Source organism: Clavelina lepadiformis, chromosome 8, assembly GCF_947623445.1.
Source record: "Clavelina lepadiformis chromosome 8, kaClaLepa1.1, whole genome shotgun sequence".
Classification (NCBI taxonomy): domain Eukaryota; kingdom Metazoa; phylum Chordata; class Ascidiacea; order Aplousobranchia; family Clavelinidae; genus Clavelina; species Clavelina lepadiformis.
Window position 1 is genome coordinate 18638822 of NC_135247.1, and position 22475 is coordinate 18661296.

At 37.2% G+C, this 22475-nt stretch overlaps 4 protein-coding genes across 8 annotated transcripts; all 4 read left to right on the top strand.

The window, feature by feature from the left end:
- Nucleotides 1–1492: 1492 nt before the first annotated feature.
- LOC143468566 (E-selectin-like) lies at nt 1493–4140 on the top strand. Its single transcript, XM_076965877.1, has 3 exons — nt 1493–1821; nt 3052–3244; nt 3324–4140. Exons 2-3 carry the CDS (start codon nt 3214–3216, stop codon nt 3659–3661), a joined length of 369 nt encoding a protein of 122 aa, XP_076821992.1. The 5' UTR covers nt 1493–1821; nt 3052–3213; the 3' UTR covers nt 3662–4140.
- A 994-nt stretch (nt 4141–5134) lies between these two features.
- Nucleotides 5135–8158, top strand: LOC143468511 (protein lev-9-like). The gene is made up of 11 exons (XM_076965782.1): nt 5135–5232; nt 5347–5493; nt 5709–5927; nt 6077–6217; nt 6310–6486; nt 6589–6786; nt 6928–7113; nt 7313–7530; nt 7638–7767; nt 7873–8002; nt 8079–8158. Exons 1-10 carry the CDS (start codon nt 5172–5174, stop codon nt 7884–7886), a joined length of 1491 nt encoding a protein of 496 aa, XP_076821897.1. The 5' UTR covers nt 5135–5171; the 3' UTR covers nt 7887–8002; nt 8079–8158.
- Nucleotides 8159–11789: 3631 nt separating this feature from the next.
- LOC143468495 (sushi, von Willebrand factor type A, EGF and pentraxin domain-containing protein 1-like) lies at nt 11790–17862 on the top strand. 2 transcript variants are annotated; one of them, XM_076965755.1, is made up of 12 exons: nt 11799–11931; nt 12007–12186; nt 12490–12669; nt 12806–12991; nt 13650–13832; nt 14141–14308; nt 15043–15405; nt 15550–15669; nt 15736–15846; nt 16874–17062; nt 17272–17457; nt 17587–17862. In XM_076965755.1, exons 1-12 carry the CDS (start codon nt 11922–11924, stop codon nt 17826–17828), a joined length of 2118 nt encoding a protein of 705 aa, XP_076821870.1. In that variant the 5' UTR covers nt 11799–11921; the 3' UTR covers nt 17829–17862. The 2 variants fall into 2 exon arrangements, with proteins under 2 accessions (XP_076821869.1, XP_076821870.1); XM_076965754.1 differs by having other exon boundaries at nt 11790–12186.
- Nucleotides 17863–18929: 1067 nt separating this feature from the next.
- LOC143468537 (E-selectin-like) lies at nt 18930–22334 on the top strand. Of its 4 annotated transcripts, none has more exons than XM_076965835.1 (8): nt 18930–19650; nt 19942–20113; nt 20227–20325; nt 20536–20706; nt 20816–20929; nt 21024–21218; nt 21291–21510; nt 21680–22334. In XM_076965835.1, the coding sequence occupies exons 3-7, from the start codon at nt 20244–20246 to the stop codon at nt 21476–21478; spliced, it is 750 nt and encodes a 249-aa protein (XP_076821950.1). In that variant the 5' UTR covers nt 18930–19650; nt 19942–20113; nt 20227–20243; the 3' UTR covers nt 21479–21510; nt 21680–22334. The 4 variants fall into 4 exon arrangements, with proteins under 4 accessions (XP_076821950.1, XP_076821948.1, XP_076821949.1 ...); XM_076965833.1 differs by having other exon boundaries at nt 21291–21465; nt 21563–22333; XM_076965834.1 differs by having other exon boundaries at nt 18931–19650; nt 21291–21483; nt 21563–22332.
- The last annotated feature ends 141 nt before the right edge of the window (nt 22335–22475 follow it).

Below are 22475 nucleotides of genomic sequence, written 5' to 3' on the forward strand. Positions count from 1 at the left end.
CCATAGAACCTATTCAGTTAACTGAATAGAACTGAAAATCAGGTCTTTAATCACACCAACGCCGGGTCCTGACAACCAATTAAAATACAATACAAAGCAACAACGGATGTAATAAAGCAGATGTAATAACGGTCTCGAAGTATAACACTAGCATAGCCGGTCCGAACAGCCGTCGCCGTCTACTTGTGCGAGGTCGAGGCATCCTCTGCATATGTTCGTTTTGGGCGTGGGGAGCTTTCTGAGAGGCTTCCTTAAAGACACCAAAACAGGCGTCGAAGCTATCACTGTCAGGAGATTGCGAGAGCCCCGTAAAGTATTCAAAACCTTGCGTTATCTGACTCCTATAGAAAAGGGTTACAGCCTATAATCTCTTCATTGGGCATTTGACAAGGAGGTCATCCATTTCAAAACAACCATTAAAAACTTTACTAACGGTCGCACAAAATGAAACTGACAATAAAAAACATAACGGTAATTTGAAATAATCGCCTCAACTTAAAACATATTAGTTTACAAAAGAAGATAATAATCAATGGAAATATGTAAATTAACAAAGAAACGAGAAATTAAAGGAAACTGTCCAACTAGTGTGGCGCTAACCGCCACAATATTAACAAAATAGGACTTACAAAAAGAAGCTAAACTGACGTATTCGACCGAATGCGTTCAGAAATCGAAAATCTCGACAGCCCGACCTTAGAAATGATGGAATATATAGAGAATATATATACGCGGTTGGTAAGAAAATTCTTGAGAAGCCAAACATGAAGGTAAACATTTCTTTATAGGGGAAAATATTTTTGAAGGTGTGTGCCGCGGTTGTATTTACCAAGAACTCGGTGAAGTGAAAACACAACGAGATGTGAATGACATCGAAAATTAAATGAATGAAAACGCACCAAAAAAAGTCAAACAGAAAATCAATGATGACGTCCAATATCACTATAAAGTTTGAAAACCGTTTTTTATTTGCGTTCGTTTATCATTGTTTTTTAGTTGAAGAGACGCCTTCATGCTCAAATGATTCTCAAATGACCCTACAAGAAAATAGCGATTAACTAATCAAGTGAAATATCCTTTTCCTGGGCATTGGTGATCAATTGCCCGTAAAACAAACAGTCAGGTGCCAGCTGAACAATCTCCTTGTAGACAATCAAAAACTGACAGGAAAGCTATCATCTGAAAATGTAAGGATGTCTACAAAGGTAGGCGGCAATAAAAATATTGAAATCTGAAATCGCTCAACTTACGCAAATAACCGAAGACTGATGACAACAACCTAAAAAGAATAATGGCACACAGAATCGAAAGTTTCATCTTGCTCACAAACAAATAGCAGAAACGTTTTACGAAGGTTATCAAGTATCATGTCCTCCGTCACCAGGTAGTGATGATGTCAGTCATATGGTTGTTACGTTTCAGTGGCCACGATGACGAACGTAAACCGATCGCACAGGATAAAAACACTATCTTATTACATGCAATGATTTGATGGATGTTTTTTACCAGAAGGTACAAACTGCTGAGGCAAAAAAATATAAAAACAGAAAACGATGAACTGAGATTAAATACTGCGTAGTTTAACGTCAGGTTAGCAGTTGTTGTGCCCCGAAGGAAACATAGTTGAACCAAGTGGAAACATTCAGCATTTGACAGAGGTTAAGGATATATTAGCCGGGAGCCATTTAAGCCGCCGCTTTGCGGGGTTTTAACCAAGGTTTGAATTTGCACAGACAAGATAAGATCAACTTTTTCGTTTTCAAATAATGCTGATCTACAGCCTGTTCGCTCTCTCATCGTGCCTTTATGTGACACTGCAGGGTAAGTTTTTGAAACAAATTGACTGAACAAGTGTTATGAAAATGACTTAAGCTACATAAAAACGGGTGTACCGACACTTAATCACGCGACACTTGATCACGCGACACTTAATCACCGACACATAATCACTAGGACACTTAATCACGCGACACATAATCACTAGGACATTTAATCACGCGACTTGGATACTTAATCACGCGACATTTAATCACGCGACAAATAATCACTTGATTGCGACAGCACTTGGACAGCGCCTTTGTCTATAGCAGGGATCGGCAACCTTTTGCTAGTCACGGGCCAAATGTCGAGTGTACAACTCTTTGGCGGGCCGGAATTTTCATTAATACTATAATTCACACTCACTTCAGTATATTACGCTACATTGCTGCAATCTCAATCATAACAATCACAAAAAGAACAAAATATATGTATTCACACTTGAATAAGGTCCATTTGAAATTTTTCGGGAATGGTATTGGCGTCCACATCAAAAGGAGTACTGAATAGCATGAATTTATTTTGTAGAGAACGAATGTCGGAAAAGCGTGAGGAAAATTCAGTAATTCAAGCTCGTGTGCATCTCTCTGTGGGGATGGCGATGTGGATTGCTTTTAAGATTGGCCTAAAGCCAAAGGCTATTAGTCTTTCTTTTAGAACTCCCCGACAATTGTATTTGACTCCGTTGCGCCGGCTTTCTCTATAATGTTTCTTTAAATCAACACCAGCTTCATAAAGTCTAATTGTTATATTGTCCGAAATAAGTTGTATCCCATGCATGACATTGTTACCCAGTGTGTACGGTAGCCGATACTGTAAATGTGTGATTAAATGTCGCGTGATTAAATGTCCTAGTGATTATGTGTCGCGTGATTATGTGTCGCGTGATTAAATGTCCTAGTGATTATGTGCCGCGTGATAAAGTGTCGCGTGATTAAATGTCCTAGTGATTATGTGTCGGTGATTAAACGTCGCGTGATTAAGTGTCACCAAACCATAAAAACGACTACAAATTAAAATCATAGACACAATCTTACGCGAAAAAAACAAACAAAAAAGCTCTATTAATATTTATAAAACCGCCAACTATTACACAAAATCCTCACAACGACATTATTCAGATTTTGTTACGTTTTACGTATAATTTCATACAATCTAGGTCCTAGATTATAGATTTTCTTAGAACTCCTAGATTCTAGGAAATATTATGCTATAATACTTACACCTGTGCAGAGAGTCGATGTATTGTTCCTCAAACACCGGCTCACGGAACCTTGTCAAGAGCTACTGGGGAAAAAGTTGCAGCAGACAGAAGTGTTTCGTTTACATGCGATGAAGGCTATACAATGATCGGACAACCAACCATATATTGCCGACGCTCCGGAACTTGGTCAAATGAGTTTCCTGAGTGTGTGGATTAGTAAAAGTATTACTTGGCATATCATTGCTGCATGTAAGTTGCAAATTATTCTTTACTTTTTTGACAAACACTTTGCAACGTTTAGAACGACAATGCACTGACTCCGGGGAGTGTCATTTTCCTTTCGTCTACAAAGGAAGAACCTATAAGTCTTGTATTGAATCTAAAATTGGTCTTGCTGACTGGTGTTCCTTGACTGCAGAATATGACGATGAATGGGACAGATGTGACAAGTCTTGTTCTTGTGCGTTTTACTTTGTTGTTGTTCCTGCTCGGACTATTGTGGGTTCGATCAAGTTTCCTTATGTGGCTGGTGACAGCATCACGTATTCATGCCAAGCTGGGTATAATATGATGGGGCCAGCCACGATAGTTTGTCAGAATACTGGAAAGTGGAGCAGCAACCCACCAAGCTGCGCATGAACGTGTTATCAGCTCTACCGCATATCTTTGTGGTTGTTCATAAAACCTCAAACACTTAAGACTATTAGCAATTGTGTCGTTGTAATGGTAAACTATCTTCTTGTAATAAAATATGCTTTCATTGACATCGTGTGCTATAGCCTGGTACACTGGCATGGTGTGGCTTCGTGCTGTCTGTATATTTAAATTGTATGTAATATGAAATATATTTGGTGAAAGGTTTGACCAAGCACCGTGTTTATTTCTTCGCTGTTGTTGTTGTTTTTCTTTTTAACGGTTTACACTTTAGGCCTACACCTGAAGTGTAAAAAGCTTCACCAATGATAAGATAAATCCTTAACTTTCTTGACCCTCACCAATGATTATGGTCATGTGAGGTCAGTCTACTTTTGACGTTGAGCGAGAAAGTACGTTGGATTGTGGTGCGCAGTTTTAATCACTTGTTTCATTAGAAAGAGACCAAGCTTTTATGTACAGCATGTTTGTTGTGGGAGTGCTTTGATGATGAGAACCTTTGAGGAATTATGACTGTTAAACAATGTATCAAGTCTAGTAGGAAGGGATAATTCTACTTCGATTGCAAACATAAGCTGAAATACCTGACAGAGTTTATACAAACCTCGGTGTTGTTGTTGGTTGCATAATGGAAAATACCATTTCTTTAAAACGCGCTGATTACTCTAGAAAAGAAGTGTGTACACGTCACTGGAAAGCACACGCGCCTGAGAGTGAGGTCACAGCTTACTACTAGTTAATTCAAAACACATGATCATCAATAAACATCATGAATGGTATTACTTTATTATCAACTTTTTCCACACTTCTAGCAGTCGTCTAATTATGCGAACCGCGATTTTCAACTAAACTATTGGCAGCTTACTCGTAGCACAGGAAAAGAAAAACTTAATTTTTTAAACATTTCAAAAATTTATGCTGCAAGTAACAGTCTTGTTCGACGTGTAATATGTAAATTAGCTCAAATAAACTTTTCTTCCAATCTCTAATATTAACGATGTGTTGATAACTTACACGCTTTAGATCTCTTCACGAATTGCTCGTGCTTCAAATTCCGTCTTACGTTTGTTGTATCAAAATGAACGGCCGCAAAATACGTACTGGTCAGTTTTGTACAGAATAAAAACAGTCTTAGTATTAAGCGCAGTGAAAGAACTTCGACCTCAAAGAGAATTGATTTGACGAACTCATTTAGTCTTTCTTTTTGGTGACGAAATACCACATTTGCTTTGCACCATTTGTTGACTTTTTTCAAATATAGCCTCAAGTAATTATGCAAAAGGGAATTTTTTACGACGGTTTATAAAACTTGTAATCTCAAAACGGAATCGTAAAGTTATTTCAGGATCGTTAATACGCAAACCACAACAAAAAGTTTTCAAACAAAACCGCGATAAATTTTTTCTGCGAGTTTGCCTATTTAAATCGCTTCAGGCAATTAAACATACGCTTATAAGATTCCTTGTTAAAGAAAGAAATTTTAGTTTCAGAAAACATGGAGATCGAGTTTTGCCAAGTTTTTGCAGTAATCGTTTTGCTTTCAACAACTTACCTAAGTAAACGAGCAGAACATGTGTTATTATATTAGTCAAACATATTAAAATTAGTAAAAAACTATCTGTTTGTGGAAACCATTTTTGATTGTGCTACAAATAATTCTTGTTTCAAAGTCTCAGCTCAGTGTCCAAGACGAAACCAAACAAAGGCAGATGCTGTAGGACGACCTTGTCGTAAGCCCTGTTCGTCACAAGCTCAGTGCAAAGATGGAAAAACATGTCGCTGTGATCACGAATGTGGAATGTCTTGCATCAATATGAGTAAGTTATAATGTGTTCCTGATAAAGCTGGAATGTAAGACTGAATGATTTGACAGTAAAGTAATGAAGACAAGATTATTTTAACATGTATGTACGGTCAGCAAAGTTTTTCTTTTTCCTTTCAAATATTTCAATAAGTATTCTTGGAATTTTATGGAGTTATGTAGTTGAAAAATAAAAACAGAGGTTTACATAATATTTAACATTATTTATAGATAACTTTTGCGGTCTACCATCAGTGATTCCAAATATGGCGACAGTTCGCGTTTATCGAAGACACTCGAACGGATCACTCGTATTGAAACCGTCGCCACCTTACCAGTATGATGATATGGCTGAGTATGAGTGTTTGCCTGGTTACCGTCCAGAAGGATCTCAAAATTTCAACTTATGCCATGGAAGGAAAAGTTGGACTAGATTGGCGGTTTGTGCTCGTAAGTGAATGTCAATAAACATCAAAGATAAAGTCGTTCAAAACGCGTCACAATGAAGCGTTTTATGATATGTTGCTGTAACTAAACCATTTGCTATTATCTCCAATACAACAAAGTCGTTGCACATAAACTTGTTACTTTGATTTCAGGAAGTTGCCGCAAGTTTGACGAAGAAAAAGTTTTGCGAAATCTCATGATATGCGGAACAAATTGTGTGACAAGTTCAGAGTGCACGGAAGACATGAGTTGTGTGTGTGATGGGTATTGTGGTAGGACTTGTGTGAACCCAGGTGATATATTTACACGGAATAATATCAATCATCTTTATTTTTATGTAACTCTCATTGACTAAGTGTTATATTTCAAATCTTATTTTTCAAAGATATCGATTGCGGGGAAGCCCCACCATCCACACACGCTTCAATCAAATATGACGGGGAAGGATTTCAACGGAGAGCTTACTACCGGTGTGACGTCGGATTTTATCCTCAGTCCGGAGATTTAACGAGGAAATGCACAGGAGGAGGAACCTGGAGTGGAAGATTGATCAACTGCGCTCGTGAGTAATTTTCCAAGGTCATGTTGAAAAATCAACCTTAGATTTTAAACGTTTTCTAGGAACAAAAATGATCGATTTGATTTGAATGCTAAAATGTTATAGCTACAACTTGTGGTGATCCATTGCCTTCTATTCGATCGATGGGTGGCGACATTGTGCAGTATCAGCATGGCCCATATTTGGTTGGACACCAAGTGACGTTTCAGTGTTCTCCAGGACAAAGGTTTCTAGGAGACAGCGTTCAAACGTGCATGGAAGACGGACAGTGGAGTGGATTAAACGCAATTTGTGATTTGATTGGTGAATGAACCTTTTGTGGACTTGGAAAATATTTAAACTATGCTTTGTTGGAGTTTTAATCGAATGCCTTAAAATGAAAGTAGTATTTAGTGAGACTGAATTTTAGCAGCGTAGTTGTAATTTGTCGTGGTTTTTATTTAGATGATGAATCAAGATGTCCGCATCCTGGAGTTCCAATAAACGGTAATCTCTTGACAAGGAGCAACTTCACGGTGGGAACGATGATTGAGTTTGAATGTGATGAAGGATACTCGATGATTGGAGATCGACAACAAGAATGTTTTTACTTCCTACAGTGGAGCGATGGTGGTGCTCCGAAATGCATAGGTGTCGTATTGAGCTCATCGTAATAGCAAAAGTGTAAACTGTATCTTTATACATCAGATAAAGTTTAGAATATAATTAAGTCTCTCAATCTGGCAAAGAAAGGTGCGCAATATAGTACGTACTAATGGGTGCGTGTTCAAAGTTCAAAAGCTACAGAAACGTTTCATTTTCTTAACGTATGAAACTGCGTTTTTTTCAGACCCTCGATACCCTGCCAGCAATTCAGCTCCTTTACGTCGACTTCAAGGAAATCTGGAAACAACTGAAGATCTTGTCCACAGCCACAGCCTGGGTCATTCATTATTATCAACATCAACAATATTGCATGAAACAATCTTTGTTATTGATATTTCTGAAGATGTCAGTGATGAAACTCTTAGAGTTTCCCTGAATTTTGCTGAGAATCTTGTAATTGAGGTTGGTAAACATTTACATGTTTTTAAAGTAGGCCTACATAATTGCTATCTTGTATATAGACCAGCATCAAAGTGTTTGTGAAAACAAATTGATTTTTAAATTTACAGGCAAGCAGAGACAACTACTTGAAATGCGCCATCATTGTTTTTGCTTCAGGATCTAAAGTTGTCCTGAGGTTTGCTTCAGTTCCTACGCAAGAAGTAATTCAATCGCTGAGAACTATTTTAGCAGACAGAGGTAAAGAAAAAGGTTAAAGGAAAAAGAGAAGTTGAAACAAAAATTAATGTTTATAAAATGAGCTTTAAATAATAAAAAATGTTATCAACTCGTGTTTTGGCGCAGAAAAGTTCGTGTAAAATGTTGGTGAGCTGAGAAACACTGCGGAGGGGTTTGCGAAAATTACGGGAAGTCTATTCAAGGATCGCCCAAAACATTTCGGAAAACATGAAGAATATTTTCTTGTTTATCAATGGTAAAAGGAGTATATGTGCGTCATCAACTCAGTTATACCCAAGATTTTAGTTACAGATTATTTTTAATTTTTTAAGGTCAACATTTTCCAGGACTGATTTCCCCAAAAATCGTGATGCAAGATTTTATAGATGGATTGTCAAAAAATTTGCTAAACGTACATTTGTATGGATTTCATCTACAAACTTTTAATTTAATAAATAATATGTTTAAATTTTCGCGAGCGCTTTTATAGTCAACACTTAAACATAAATGTTTCGATATTTTATGTTTTGGATTTATCTAACTTATTTTTGGTTTGAATTTTGTTCACATTTTACACCAGGAATGACGCAATATGTTTTAGATTTACGTAATAGCATTTGGATCAAATGTTCATGAGAGTGCCACCTATGACGAACTCCAATCCCTAACTTATCCCAGACACTTACTTTTGGTCAATCCAACTTCCATTGAAGTACCCGATACTTTAAAGGGCCAAGGTTAGTTCTAATTTAGCAGTTCAATTGTAAAGGTTATTACTCAGTTCTACTGAAATATTTTTAAACGAGAAAAGTTCAACATGTGGTTAAAATTTGAAACAAATTTGAAAATCATCATATTAAATTAAAACATGAACTAATATAAATGTTTTCAAACCAATGTCTACTTTTGCTAAAATCAAAATCAATTCAATTTTCGCAGTAAAATTTCAAAATTAGCTAAAATCCAAAGAACTACGATTTAAACAAGACTAACAAAATGCTTCTATAGACTTTTGTCAATGCGGAATATCTGGAGATGTTGGAAATGTGAAGAAAAGAGCAAGTATTGGCAGAGTTGTAAAAGGAACAGAAGCAAATTTGGCAGCTTGGCCTTGGCAAGTTCTAATAGCCGAAAATCGGGCAAGAGTTTCATACGTGAGCTTGATTATTTACATATATACAAACTCTCAGCTAAAACTTCGAGTTTGCCTAAAAGATGTTCCGTTTGTAGACATATCGCCGTGTGAGAGGCGGTGGGTCTTTAATCAACCATCGATGGGTTCTCGCAGCTGCTCATGTCTTTCATGGCATGGCAAGACCAAGAGATTGGGCGCACAATATCTTGCTTACGTTTGGTTGGTTGAATTTCATTGAAAGATTGTTTTGTAAAACAACAAAGCGTTGATTAAACTTGTTGTGTAACAATTGTTTGAAAGGAATTCGACAGTTACCGGAAAACGATCAATCTCAGCTTTCTTCACATGTACAAGTTTTTCGAGCAGAGAAGATTTATGAGCACGAAAACTTTTCCATCAACACATTTGATTACGACATAGCTTTAGTAATTTTTGTTTAATCAAATAGCATTAGAAGTTTGATGAAACCAGAATATGTTGCAACTGAAAAGTGTTTCAAAACAAGAGCTATATCTTGAATGTTTGAAATCAACTTTTTTCTGAAAACACTGACGAACAAAATCGATATGTTGCTACAGATTCTTGTAGGCAGAGAATTGAAGCAACTTGGCTTGTACTGGCACGAAACTGGAATTGCAGGTTGGGTGAATTATACGTCATATGTGAGACCAGTGTGCTTGCCATGCATGGATGGAAATTGCGTCAGTGAATATTTGGAGAGAAATGAAAGGACGTTGTTTGGGAGAAAGATTTCAGGAAGTGATAAATGCAAAACTGAAGGTAGGTCATGTACAATTGCAGAAAATATATTTTTTTAAATAATTTTGTCCATAAATTGAAGCTTAAACTTGTTTTAGGCGACTGGTTGATCGAAAAAGGAGAACTTGAAAGAAAATCTGTTTTAACAGTCGTTACTGGTTTTGGTGAAACAAGGATTCGTAATCCTTCCGATTTTGATTTTAAAGTTTCGAAATTTTTAAACCAAGCACTAATTCGACTTCATAACGATGAAAGGTAACTCCACAGTAGATTTCATTTTTCAGAAGCTTGATCCGAATGATTGGAACAAATATGAAAAATGAGATCTGCGACTGTCATTTTCACTGTCACTGTTACTGTCACTGGAAAAAATATAAAAAAATTTGAAGTTGCTGTGCTCTTAGAGCTTTTTAAACATGAAACGGTTTACGAAGTGTTAAATTTATTTCATAATTTTTCAGGTGCAATCGAAGTATTGCCCAAATGAGAAAACAAGGTTTACCGGAAGGAATTACGTTTACTGACCAAATGATTTGTGGAGTTGGGGGAAACCCTGATATTATAACTGATGCATGTAAAGGAGACAGCGGCGGACCACTTGTACGAGAGGTGGGCGAAGCTGAAACAGAGATTTGCTGAAGCTCAATTATAGCAAATGTTAAGTTATTATTAGTTTTTTCTTAAAATTTAAGGAGGATTATCTAAAGTAATTGCAAGTTTACATGATATTTATTACGTTTCAACTTTATTTACAGTTCAAAGAAAATGTTATTGGCAAAGGATGTTGGATACAAATTGGAATTGTGAGCTGGGGTTGGGGATGTGGATCAACATACACAGAAAACGGCATAAAATACCAATTTCCAGGATACTACACAAGCGTAGCTCCGCTAATGCCCTGGATTACTGAAATACAACAACAAACAGAATCAGGTTCTGTTCCCATTAATCGAAAATTTGTAATTTAACAAATCAAAACAAACGTTTACAAAAATGGTCTTAAATATTTACTAGAATTATCTAATCTTGACTCATTCTGTCGTGCTGATCTTTGCCAAGTGGAGGCAGGAAGAACTTGCAGGAAATCTTGCGAGAATGATGCAGATTGTAGAGGAGCACTGAAGAGATGTGTTTGTGATGACGTTTGTGGAATGTCTTGTATTAATCCAAGTAAAAGTTTGGTGAAAGCAAAATAGTTGTACTGTAGTAGAAAACCGATAACGGGACAATCATTATGTTTTCAAGTAATCGAAACTTCTTATTGGCAAATTCTAAGCATTATTGGTCCAGTTTTTTACACGTTTTCGGCTTTACAATGCCCATTCATTTGTTTCTCAATTAGAAGCTCCTTGTGATGATTTGGATACATTCAGCAATGGGACAATCGAAGGCGACAGAACTTATGGCGATACAGTTCATTACATTTGCAATGATGGATTCATTCTCAAAGGAACAAGAACCAGGACATGTAGATCCGACAAAAAATGGACCGGAACAGCTCCAACTTGCTTGGGTAAGATTGGCTGTGTCGAGATTTACATGTAAGCGCATTTATGTAGTTACCATTCAAAGAAACTTTCCCAAGTTGAACCACACCTGACATTATATACCAAGTCCATTTATATCGCGATGGATACTATATACTGTAAAACTAAATATATGAGTTATGTTTGCATGATATTAACTTCTACTTTAAGTTGTAAAAGCTTCCTAATTCCATTCATTTTTACAACATAATCAAATGCTTTATCAATTTCTTCAATAAAACATCTATATACGCTTGCATTAGAAAGTTAGTTTATTTTGTTACAACTTTTAAATGTAAATACCGTACATTGTTTTACAAAAAATTAATTTACGAAATTACTGTTTTGGATTTCATTGTTAAACGTTTTAAGTCTTTTATTGTATAAGAGTGTGTTAAACTAACAATTTATTAACAGTTCTAACAAAGCAATAGCCCTTTCCTGCACACAACAACTAAGTCAGGGGCTTCTCTTGTTCTTAACGAACTGCTAGTAAGATAGTATATACGTGATTTACATTTGTAGGTTACTTAACGTTTCTGTTAAAGCACATTTATTATTGTAAACAGAGATAGAGTGCTTCGTACCCAGAGCTCCAAGCTTCGGTTCTGTTGAACCTCCAAGCTTTAGCAGAGTGGCATTGGATGAGATCATAACATACTCTTGTGGTCGAAGACATCGACTGGTCGGTACCTCTAGCGCAACTTGCCAAGAAGACCGAGCATTCACTTCCCCACCACCATTGTTAAGATAAAATGTGTAATGGTGGGATGATAAAAGAAACAAGATTTTTAAAATATCACACTTTTATCAATCACATTCAATTAAACACTTTTCCAGAAATAACCTGTCCACGCCGAACCACACCTGCAGACGCCAGACCAAGTTCATCAAAGTCGCAATGGCTGGTAGATGATGTTCTAAGTTACACTTGCGATGTTGGATATGACTTTAGGGGAAATCCTTCATCAACCTGTCTAGTTACTGGACGTTGGTCAAATGATTTACCCAATTGTCGCAGTGAGCAGTTTATTGTATTTTTGTCAGCTTATTACTATTCTATTGTCACATTTGTATTAAGAGATAAAGGGACTCAGATATAGAGTAGTTTCATCTCATTGTAAACACATTCTTAAACTATACAGAAAAAAAGTGATTATCAAGAATTGCCATTTCTACCTTCTAATATAACACTTCATTGTAACATAATTACTTCTACAGAAGTAAAACTTTACAGAATTACCGTGTCACAATCACTTTGAGTTATAAACCAACACTCTAAAATAGCACGTAAGACTCATAATGTGCACGTTGTTGTTTCAGTACGACGATGTGTACACCAAGACGTTCCAGAACATTCTACAGCTAACCCTAATAAAAGTCAATGGGTTTATGGAGACAGAGTCACTTACACTTGTGGTCGTGGCTACGAGTTGTCAGGATCGGCTGAATCACGCTGCACGTCAAGTGGTCGTTGGTCTGATCCTCCACCTACTTGCACAAGTAAGTCGTTAGCAAGTTGATGTTGAAACAGTTTTATGAGTTGTTATAAACGAGCTGAAACGTATTTAATTTAGTGTTGTGTGAACAACATGTTGAAGCTATAACCTATTAGAATTTTATTGTGTTTACTTTACAGTAAGATCATGCGAGCATCCCACACCACCACGTAACGTCGACATAATAAGACCAGCAAACAAAATGTCTTGGGTGTATGAAGATACTATAACATATGGATGTAGTAGAGGTTTTCGCTTAAGTGGAGCCAAAATTTTGTCATGCACTGAAGACGGGACGTGGTCGCACCCTGTACCGACTTGCCAACGTAATACTCAACTTTACTGCAGGCCTTACATATGTTACAGATTTTCTATTGCCAGGTCCTTCTCCACCGCTTTCACGGCCCACTCAAAGCCAAAAAGCCTCTTTTAATGTAGTCTGATTGTATTTCGATATCAGATTAAAAACACTCCACTCCGCTTTTGGGGCTTGACTTACGGTGCACACGTTTTACAATAAAATGGTAAAATATAATAAAGCAACCAGTTCTGAGTGACCAACAAAAACGACAGGTCCTCTTCCTAAACGCCCATACCACGACTGCCCTTGAAAGCCACCTTTTTTCGCCAGCTCACCTCTACCGCCTGAAGCCCATGCGGGAGACCAACCGAAAACAGGACACGTATGAATCTGCACTGGACCACATCGAAACACTTGAGGCGGTATAAACAACATGAAAAAAACAGTGGACAAGAGAAATCAATCAAATCAGATCATCAAGAGAAATAACAAACAGAATAAAAGTTAACTGATAACTAAGGAAAACAAAAGCGTGGGAAGATGCACGAAAAACAAACAAACAATAATGCGAAATATTATTTCCCCACACATACAGTATACCTTGCTAACCAAGTCAACTACTTATCTAGGGCTCTACGATTTATGTTACGGCTTATCCGCAAAAATAAATTGTGTTTTTGCAGAAATCACCTGTGAGCGCTCTGACCCCGACTTCGGCGAGTCAATCCCCAGAAAGGAAAGATATATTTTCGAGGAAGAAATTACATATTCATGCAACGAAGGATTTGATTTGGAGGGTGCAATTAGGTCAAGTTGTCAAGCATCTGGAAGTTGGAATAACGATCCTCCAAACTGCTATTTGCCTGGTAAATGCTCGCTTTCATTCAATCCTCGTTAAAAGCATTTCAGTAAAACTTAAACGAGAATGTCCTCCCGATAGTGGTAATAAAAGACGGATTGATAATAATTGCTAATTGTCATAAACGTCCTTACTAACTTGACTTGTAATACGATTTTGACGCATTTAGTTTATAATAATCAATGGTATTACAATTAGGAGATTTTTAAAATTAAATTTTGAAATGACAACACACGTTTAAACAACGGTAAGAAGGGGTAGATCCTGCGTATATTAGAACATGAAGGATACTAACGATAATGGCATAATATGCAGGAGTTTGGAAAACCTGGGGTGGATGGACACCTTGCTCAGTTACCTGTGGTGAGGGAAACAGAAGAAGATGGAGAGTTTGTGGAAGATATGGTCGTACCGGAGGAGCATGCCTGGGCTCTTCCTTGCAAGACGAAGGATGTTCTACTCCATGCCCAGCAAGAAAAACAAGTAAAAGTTGCTTTTCAATCTGAACCGTGACTGCTCGTTACAATTTGAACAATTACATAAAAATTTACAAAAGCGAAAACATCTGCCTTTACTACCTTAAATCTAAGCGTGAACTAACCTTCTAATCAATCATTCGTAATTATTTCAATTTTCAAGCGCTGACCGTGAGTAACCTTAATTGAACTAGTTTAAAAAAATTGAATTTTACAAAATTAACATTTTTCCGAAGCGTTAATAAAAGAAATAATCTATCAATACACATAATTATATAAACAGTTAGATTAGAACTAATTAGAATTATTTAGATTAGGCAAACATCCTGGCCATTGCTTGTCTGTAATTCTTTTTTAATAACCGTTTTGTTTTTTTTGCAATGACGTTTCCCCGTAAATTCTTTCCCGCGTCTTGTTATCCGGGTTAACTCGCACACACTGTAGCTTACATTGTGATTTTTAGAACAGGCAACAAAATGTGTGTAGTCCACACAATGTTTATGGCGAATCTTGCCTGAGTCCGGAAGTGTTTTAAATATGAGTTGACACGCTTGTGTGGACGCCGTGATTCTTGCTGCCATTAACTCTATACATTTTTATAGCGCTTACATCCACTTCTTATATAACATTAGACTTATGTCTGAGTTACCATAATTTATCAGCTGTAAATAAGTCAAGGTAAATCATATTATTGTCTGAACTATGATGAAATTACTTCAATGGATCCACTTGTACATACAGGTTACTCTGACAAGGAGTACTTAATCTTTCGAATCGAGAAAAACTTCAATGATGCTAGAGACGCTTGTCAGAATTTAGGGGGAGATCTTGCCTTGGTAAAAACAGAGATGATTCAAAATGCACTTTCAACAATTATGGGGAGTCTTGGACGCACACCTTTCAGTTATGGTTATTTTATCGGAATGACTGATCAAAAACAAGAAGGACGCTGGCACTGGCTTGACGATACACGCCTGACTCATAGAAACTGGAACTGGCGTGAACCGAACAATGCAGGAAATGAAGACTGCGGAAGCATGTCGCGAAACGGAGGATGGAATGATCTCGCTTGTTGGCGAAAAACCTATTATATTTGCGAAAGAGGTGAGTAGACAAATTAATTCTGCAAAGTCATGTTAACCTGAAAGGTTTTATACTAGCTTATACTTTATACTGCCATTGTTTATGTTGCAAAACTTATCTTGCAATTGCTTGACAAGGCCATGGGTTGTATCTATTTTGTACCAGATATGGACCCGTGCAGCGACACGGTGTGTATGAATGATGGTCGATGCGTTGCCGACAGTAACCTCAGAAGTTACGACTGTCAATGCCCTTCATATACAAGAGGGAATCATTGCGAGAGAAGTAGGATATATTTACTTATGGTATTTTGCTTTTCGGATTACTCCTGATACACTGCTTTTTTTGTAGTTTTCAACCCTTGCTGGAATTCGCCTTGTCAAAGCGGAAATTGTCATTCTGAAGACGGCTATTATTACTGCGTTTGTCCGGAAAATTCGTTCGGGTTGCACTGCGACAACGGTTAAACACGAAATTTCAACTTACTGTGGCGACCGTAATAAAATATTATAACAATTAGATAAATTGGCACCTTAAAAGCGGTTTTTGTGGGATTTCTCCAGCTGGAATTAATTAAATGTTTAAACTGACGTATTTATCGGCGTTAAGCAGTTATTCAAACAAAGGAAATTAAAATGTTTCAAGTAGCATTGTATTTTACCGTGTAATGTTTGATGGTACTTGGTCAGGGTTTCGGTATAATAGAAGATGTAACATGGCTTGTACGTAGCAATGCATTGTTTCTAGTAATCTTTATTCAAAGCGTAGTTCCAAATCGACATGTGACGTAGTAAGTGTGTCAAGTGGTTTTCTGTGCTGATGTAAATCGATTGAATTCTTTGTGAAAAAGTAGAATGTATAACATTGACAAGAGATACGTTTCATTGTATGGATAATTTGGCGTTCGCTCATTGGTCAATACTTTAGTATAAAAGCAAATGTTTGGTTTAAATCGCTCTCTTGGAAATTCTCTTCTTTCTGAGTTATTTCCTCTGAATTGAAGTTATTACTAAGATATTGGGAATTGGAAGCATGGTGATTAATTGGTTTCGATGTGACAACTTATTCGGACAATATAACAATTAGACTTTATGAAGTTGGTGTTGATTTGAAGAAACATTATTGAGACAGTAAACGCAACGGAGTCAAAGACAATCATTTCGGAGTCAAACAATAAGACTTGGCTTGGCCTTGGGCCAGCCTATAAGTAAAGCCTAACATCACACCATTCCCCATATTACATTACTATTTTTTATCTTTCTGGCTTCGTTTCATTTGTCAATACGTTTTCATTCTTCGGCCTATTTCTAGAGAAACATCAGTACTCTAATAGATCTAGAATGGTCCGAAAAATTTTGGCATTTCATTATATAATTAATTGCTGTAACTACTTTTATAGTGCGTCGTTATTGACGCGAGCATAGTTTCTAAATAAATCATTATCGAGCACTGTTTAACGTTTTAGTGTTAAACATTCTTTTGTTTGTAGTCGTACAGTGTCCAAAGCCGCGGATAGAAGACATAATACAATTATTAGGAAATAATGAGCAGGACGCGTATAACGTGGGAACCAGGTTGAAGTTTAGTTTCCGGGACATTGAGCAAACAATAGAAGGTTATGACGAAATAACATGCAGGAGGGACGGAACCTGGAATAAATCTCCGCCAAATACTTGCGGTAAAACTGAATGCCATAAAAATACTTAGTGTAGCCTATGGAAACTACGTATATGTTTAGGTTATGTTACACAGACTTTCACACTCATTAGCTGTAAATATTTAAGTTTCTTCAATGGAAACAGCACAATGCCTGCTCATACCGTTCTCTTATATTTATTCGTATATCATTCAAAAAAAAACCATTTATCTCCGCAAGTTCTTTCTTAGAGACACTGACTTGCCCTTCGGTCACTGCTCCTGCAAATGGAAGAATTGCAGAATCAGCCAACAGAGTTCATGTTCGTGGTTCAACAATCAGATTTGAATGTAACGGAGGTTATGAGGTCGAAAGAAGAGAATCAATTAGATGCAGAGATGACTACACGTGGGATAGATCTGTACCTACATGCAGAGGTAGGCTACACGGATACAGCATCCTTAAACTAATCATCAAGAAGTTTTTACCTGAAGAGTATGTTTTTCGAAATAACAAAATCAACAGCTTGCATCACTTAACAACGTAAAATTTTATTAACATTCCAGAAAGGAAATGCCCTGATGTTAGTAACCCGCAAAACGGAAGATTTGTTCTGGAATCTGGAAATCGTTTTGCACGCTCATCAACGCTACGATTGGAATGTGACGAAGGATACGAAGTGGACGGAAACGACATGATAACTTGCCGGGATGATTATACATGGAGCCATTCAAGGCCTTCATGCAGAGGTAAGCATAAATACTACTTCATCATTTCTTTGAAGGCAAGCAATTTTTTATTAAGTTAACATTATTTAGCGATTTATGTTTAAATGATTTGGCTGAGGTCACAAAGTGTCCTGCTTTCGATAAACAAAACCATAAAATAAAGATCGATTTGTCTCGGTCCATTTTATTTATCCATGACCTACTCCAGACAAATCTGTTTGCATTCATAGATTTTTCAAGCGAATAGGGATGCTGAAACCAAAGTGGCAAACTTCTTTCCAACACCAGTTGTAGCCAAACACTTCTGGTTGTTGGTTCAAGGATGACACAATCACATCAGCATGCGTCTGAAATATCTTACTTGTTTGAATTAATAATAAACTTGGTAGATTACGCGATAGGACGTATATATGATCTTGTTGAAAAGTTTAATAATTTTTCTATAAATACAAAGTTTAACAAAGGAATTATTATTAGTATAGAGTTATTTGAAATCATTGAATATATCTTATAGTTACAATTTGTATAAGTTATTTCTTTCAATCGCATCTTTTGTGGCCAGGTCACTTATGAGACGTCACAAAATAAAATTAATCCACCGGGTATTTTAATGAATTTAAACCTGCAGGAAACCTTACAAAATTGTTGTTTGTGGTTTCTTTGGCGTCACCGGGTCATGAGTTTCGCATTTTCATGCTGATACGACAGTATTACTTATGGGGGAAAGGTTGATATATAGAACAACATAGCTAAATGTGTTACTAAACTTGGTAGGGAGAAACTTCTAAAAGCAAATACCCACTCAAAAACATCGTTATAAAATCTCTTTTTTTGACCAAAAGTCTCTCATTATGACGGAACCAAGAGAAGAATTTCGATAAGATCGCATCTTTCTCAAAGCAGGTGAGAAATGTCGAAATAAATGGCATTGTACGCATGAGTGGACACGTGCCGACGTCATAGGGTTAGTAAAAAATCAAACGTTGAGTTGTACGGAAAAGAAAAGTCGCGCAGTTAAGTGCTTTAAAGAGAAAGGACAATCGTTAAAATCTCAACTTTTTTGTCACCTATTTTCCTGACTGCAAGTCGCCTAAAGGCATAAAAAATGGTTATTGGGAAGGGGACAATTTCTTTTTCGGCAGCAGGGTTTATTATCACTGCAATCTCGGTATCTTCACTTGTGATGAACTTTAAAGCCAACGCACGGCCATTCACAAAGAGTCATTTACGCCTGAAGCATATTATACAGCAACAGTCGGTTACTCTGTAGAATAAAGTTTACAGGCTACAAAGATGAAATATTATTGACGTAGACACGTTCGACAAGTGATAAATGTAATCAATTTAATGTTATTGCTACCAACTAATTCATTAAAATTTACAGAAAACACCAGCCAGGAACAGACAGTGTCACAAGTTAGAGATAATTCAAGCTAATTGTTGGCTAATTGTTGAAGATGGGAAGATTGCAGAAAAGTGTTTTTCTGTTCACGTTCCGTTACCAAGATAAACAACTCTTACAATAGTTTTTGACGTTTATGTATACAAACCGGTTTGGAATATTGATAATATTGGGATTGCTGTTGACAGTATAGTTAGTTGATATCTTAACGTTCTGATCAAAACCGTATCAGTAGTCTCGCTTTCCAACTGATTTTGAAAAATAAAGTGCTTAAGAAGCGTATTACTTATCAAGTTTCCGGCAACAAGAACCTTAAACTAATTGCATGTCTCGTTTTGCAGTATTGCTTTCGACCGGACAAGAAACATGCGTGCGCAATTTATCACTTCTTGAAGAGGGTAGGAATTGCAGAAAGTTTTGCGACACAAACTCTGACTGCAGAAGTTCTTCGAAACAATGCCTGTGCGATGATGTTTGTGGAAAGTCTTGCTATAACCCAAGTAAGACATAATACGCAATTAAGACGACACCATTTCTTTTACTGGCACTCTTCGTTAAGCCGCTTTGGAACAAAACGAAGTGTTTTTGCTTTGAAATGAAGCAACCTAGAAACACGATTTCGTGGTGACAACTGGCAAACAATATACTTTGCAAAACAATTTACTCCAACAAACGATAACTTGGAAACGTCATCGTCTTTTATGTGCATGAACGCAATACTCGTCTGCCATTAGATTTGTTGCAAATATCATCATACCTTAGTTGTTACGATCAAATATGGTTTGTTTAAGACGCCCCATGCGAAGCTCTCGAACCTGTCGAAAACGGCGTAATAGGAAGGAGAAAGAACCTATGGAATTTAGGTCACCTACAGATGCAGTGATGGATAAGTTTTAGTTGGTAGTAGTAAGAGAACTTGCCGATCCGACAAGAAGTGAACGGGTTCAGCACCGTACTGCAAAGGTAAACGAAACCACTGGGCAAGTAAGAGTCTATTTTATCTGCAGTTCCACAGTAGTTGCGGAGTAAATCAATAACTTTAATTTCAATTCTCTGCATCGGTTATGTGTCATCAGCTGTTTGTTCGACTCCCATGCGCACGTCAAGCTCATATCCAGAAACAAGCAAAGACGTTTATGAAACTGGAGATGTTGTCACTTACAGCTTCCGCTTTGGTAAGTGTGTTTGCTGTAAAGTTTCAAAACGCAGCCTTCAAGTGATAAATTGTAGTGGCGTAAGCCCTGCGTCTTTGACTTGAAGTCTAATGCATAGCCCATAGTAAATGTAGATTGTCAGAGTTAATGCAAAAAGGCTTCGGTGAAATATTTATGAATTGTGGACACACACACATGCACACACACCTTTCTCACATGACGTTAAAACAGGTTTTATTTTATCCGGAAATCCCAACATAACCTGCACATCAGATGGTTGGACGGAACCAAGGTACCTTTGCTCCAAAGTAAATTGTAAATCGCCCAGCGAAATAAACAATGGTTATTACGGAAGGGGACGACTTTTTCTTCGGCAGCAGAGTTTTTATCATTGCAACGTTGGTATGTTGTCATTGTACAGTATTTATGCCCCTTCGACAAAAACAAAATTGAAAAAAAAACTGCATGAACAATCAAGCATTATAAAAATATTTTCATTCCTTTTTTATAGGTGACGAATGTAGTATTCCGGATTCTTGTCAAAACGGAGGAACTTGTATCAAAAGGATAGATGATTACACTTGTTTTTGCGGGCACGGATACGAAGGAAAGGATTGCTCAATACGTAAGCAACATTCAAATCGTGCATAAGAAGTACTGATATGTAACATCATAGTTTTCAGAAGGAATCTATGTAGCTTGAATAAATGCATTCTCAGGCCTTGATTGCTTGGTGCCTCCTGCGCCAACCGATGGATCCGTTTCACCGTCATCGGGCAACAGAGTGTTATTGGATGGGACAATTACTTACTCATGCGATCCAGGTTACTTCATGAAAAATCAGCTATATGGGACGTTGAAAGCAACATGTCTGAGGAGCGGGAATTGGAATCGACCGACCCCAGTCTGTGAAGGTAGCCTACTTATAAGAAACCTGTGTTGTCAAAAGGCTTTCATATTCTGCTGTAATACTTAAACCTGTGCAGAGAGTCGATGTATTGTTCCTCAAACACCGGCTCACGGAACCTTGTCAAGAGCTACTGGGGAAAAAGTCCCCGCAGACAGAAGTGTTTCATTTACATGCGATGAAGGCTATACGATGATCGGACAACCAACCATATATTGCAGAAGCTCCGGAACTTGGTCAAATGAGTTTCCTGAGTGTGTGGATTAGTAAAAGTATTACTTGGCATGTCATTACTGCATGTAAGTTGCAAATTATTTTTTACTTTTTTGACAAACATTTTGAAACGTTTAGAACGACAATGCACTGACTCCGGGGAGTGTCATTTTCCTTTAGTCTACAAAGGAAGAACCTACAAGTCTTGCATTGAATCTAAAATTGGTCTTGCTGACTGGTGTTCCTTGACTGCAGAATATGACGATGAATGGGACAGATGTGACAAGTCTTGTCCTTGTGCGTTTTACTTTGATGTTGTTCCTGCTCGGACTATTGTGGGTTCGATCAAGTTTCCTTATGTACCTGGTGACAGTATCACGTATTCATGCCAAGCTGGGTATAATATGATGAGGCCAGCCACGATAGTTTGTCAGAATACTGGAAAGTGGAGCAGCAATCCACCAAGCTGCGTATGAACGTGTTATCAGCTCTACTGTTTATCTTTGTGGTTGTCCATAAAACCTCAAACACTTAAGACTGTTAGCAATGGTATCGTTGTAATGATAAACGATCTTCTTGTAATGAAAGATTTTTATACTGACTTCGTGTGCTATAGCCTGGTACACTGGCATGGTATGGTTTCGTGACGTCTGTGTATTTAAATTGTATGAAATATATTTGGTAAAAGGTTTGACCAAGCACCGTGTTTAATTCTTCGCTGTTGTTGTTGTTTTTCTTTTTAAAAGGTTTACACTTTAGGCCTATACCTGAAGTGTAAAAAGGTTCACCAATGATAAGATAAATCCTTAGCTTTCGTGACCCTCGCCAATGATTATGGTTATGTAAGGTCATTCTACCTTCGACGTTGAGCGAGAAAGTAGGTTGGATTGTGGTGCGCAGTTTTAATCACTTGTTTCATTAGAAAGAGACCAAGCTTTTATGTACAGCATTTTTTTTGTGGGAGTGCTTTGATGATGAGAACCTTTGAGGAATTATGGCTGTTAAACAATGTATCATGTCTGGTAAGAAGAAAGAGTTCTATTTCGATTGC

Bases quoted from the DNA above. Each gene is read 5' to 3' on its own strand.
- LOC143468566 (XM_076965877.1), top strand. From the start codon at position 3,214: ATGAGTTTCCTGAGTGTGTGGATTAGTAAAA. The intron at 3,245-3,323 runs GTATTACTTGGC...TGCAACGTTTAG, and splicing joins GAGTGTGTGGATTAGTAAAA to AACGACAATGCACTGACTCC.
- LOC143468511 (XM_076965782.1), top strand. From the start codon at position 5,172: ATGGAGATCGAGTTTTGCCAAGTTTTTGCAGTAATCGTTTTGCTTTCA. The intron at 5,494-5,708 runs GTAAGTTATAAT...CATTATTTATAG, and splicing joins AATGTCTTGCATCAATATGA to ATAACTTTTGCGGTCTACCA. The intron at 6,218-6,309 runs GTGATATATTTA...TATTTTTCAAAG, and splicing joins TAGGACTTGTGTGAACCCAG to ATATCGATTGCGGGGAAGCC.
- LOC143468495 (XM_076965754.1), top strand. From the start codon at position 11,922: ATGTGTAATGGTGGGATGATAAAAGAAACAAGATTTTTAAAATATCAC. The intron at 12,187-12,489 runs GTGAGCAGTTTA...TTGTTGTTTCAG, and splicing joins TGATTTACCCAATTGTCGCA to TACGACGATGTGTACACCAA. The intron at 12,992-13,649 runs GTAATACTCAAC...GTGTTTTTGCAG, and splicing joins CCCTGTACCGACTTGCCAAC to AAATCACCTGTGAGCGCTCT.
- LOC143468537 (XM_076965833.1), top strand. From the start codon at position 20,244: ATGCGCACGTCAAGCTCATATCCAGAAACAAGCAAAGACGTTTATGAA. The intron at 20,326-20,535 runs GTAAGTGTGTTT...ACGTTAAAACAG, and splicing joins CACTTACAGCTTCCGCTTTG to GTTTTATTTTATCCGGAAAT. The intron at 20,707-20,815 runs GTATGTTGTCAT...CCTTTTTTATAG, and splicing joins TTTTTATCATTGCAACGTTG to GTGACGAATGTAGTATTCCG.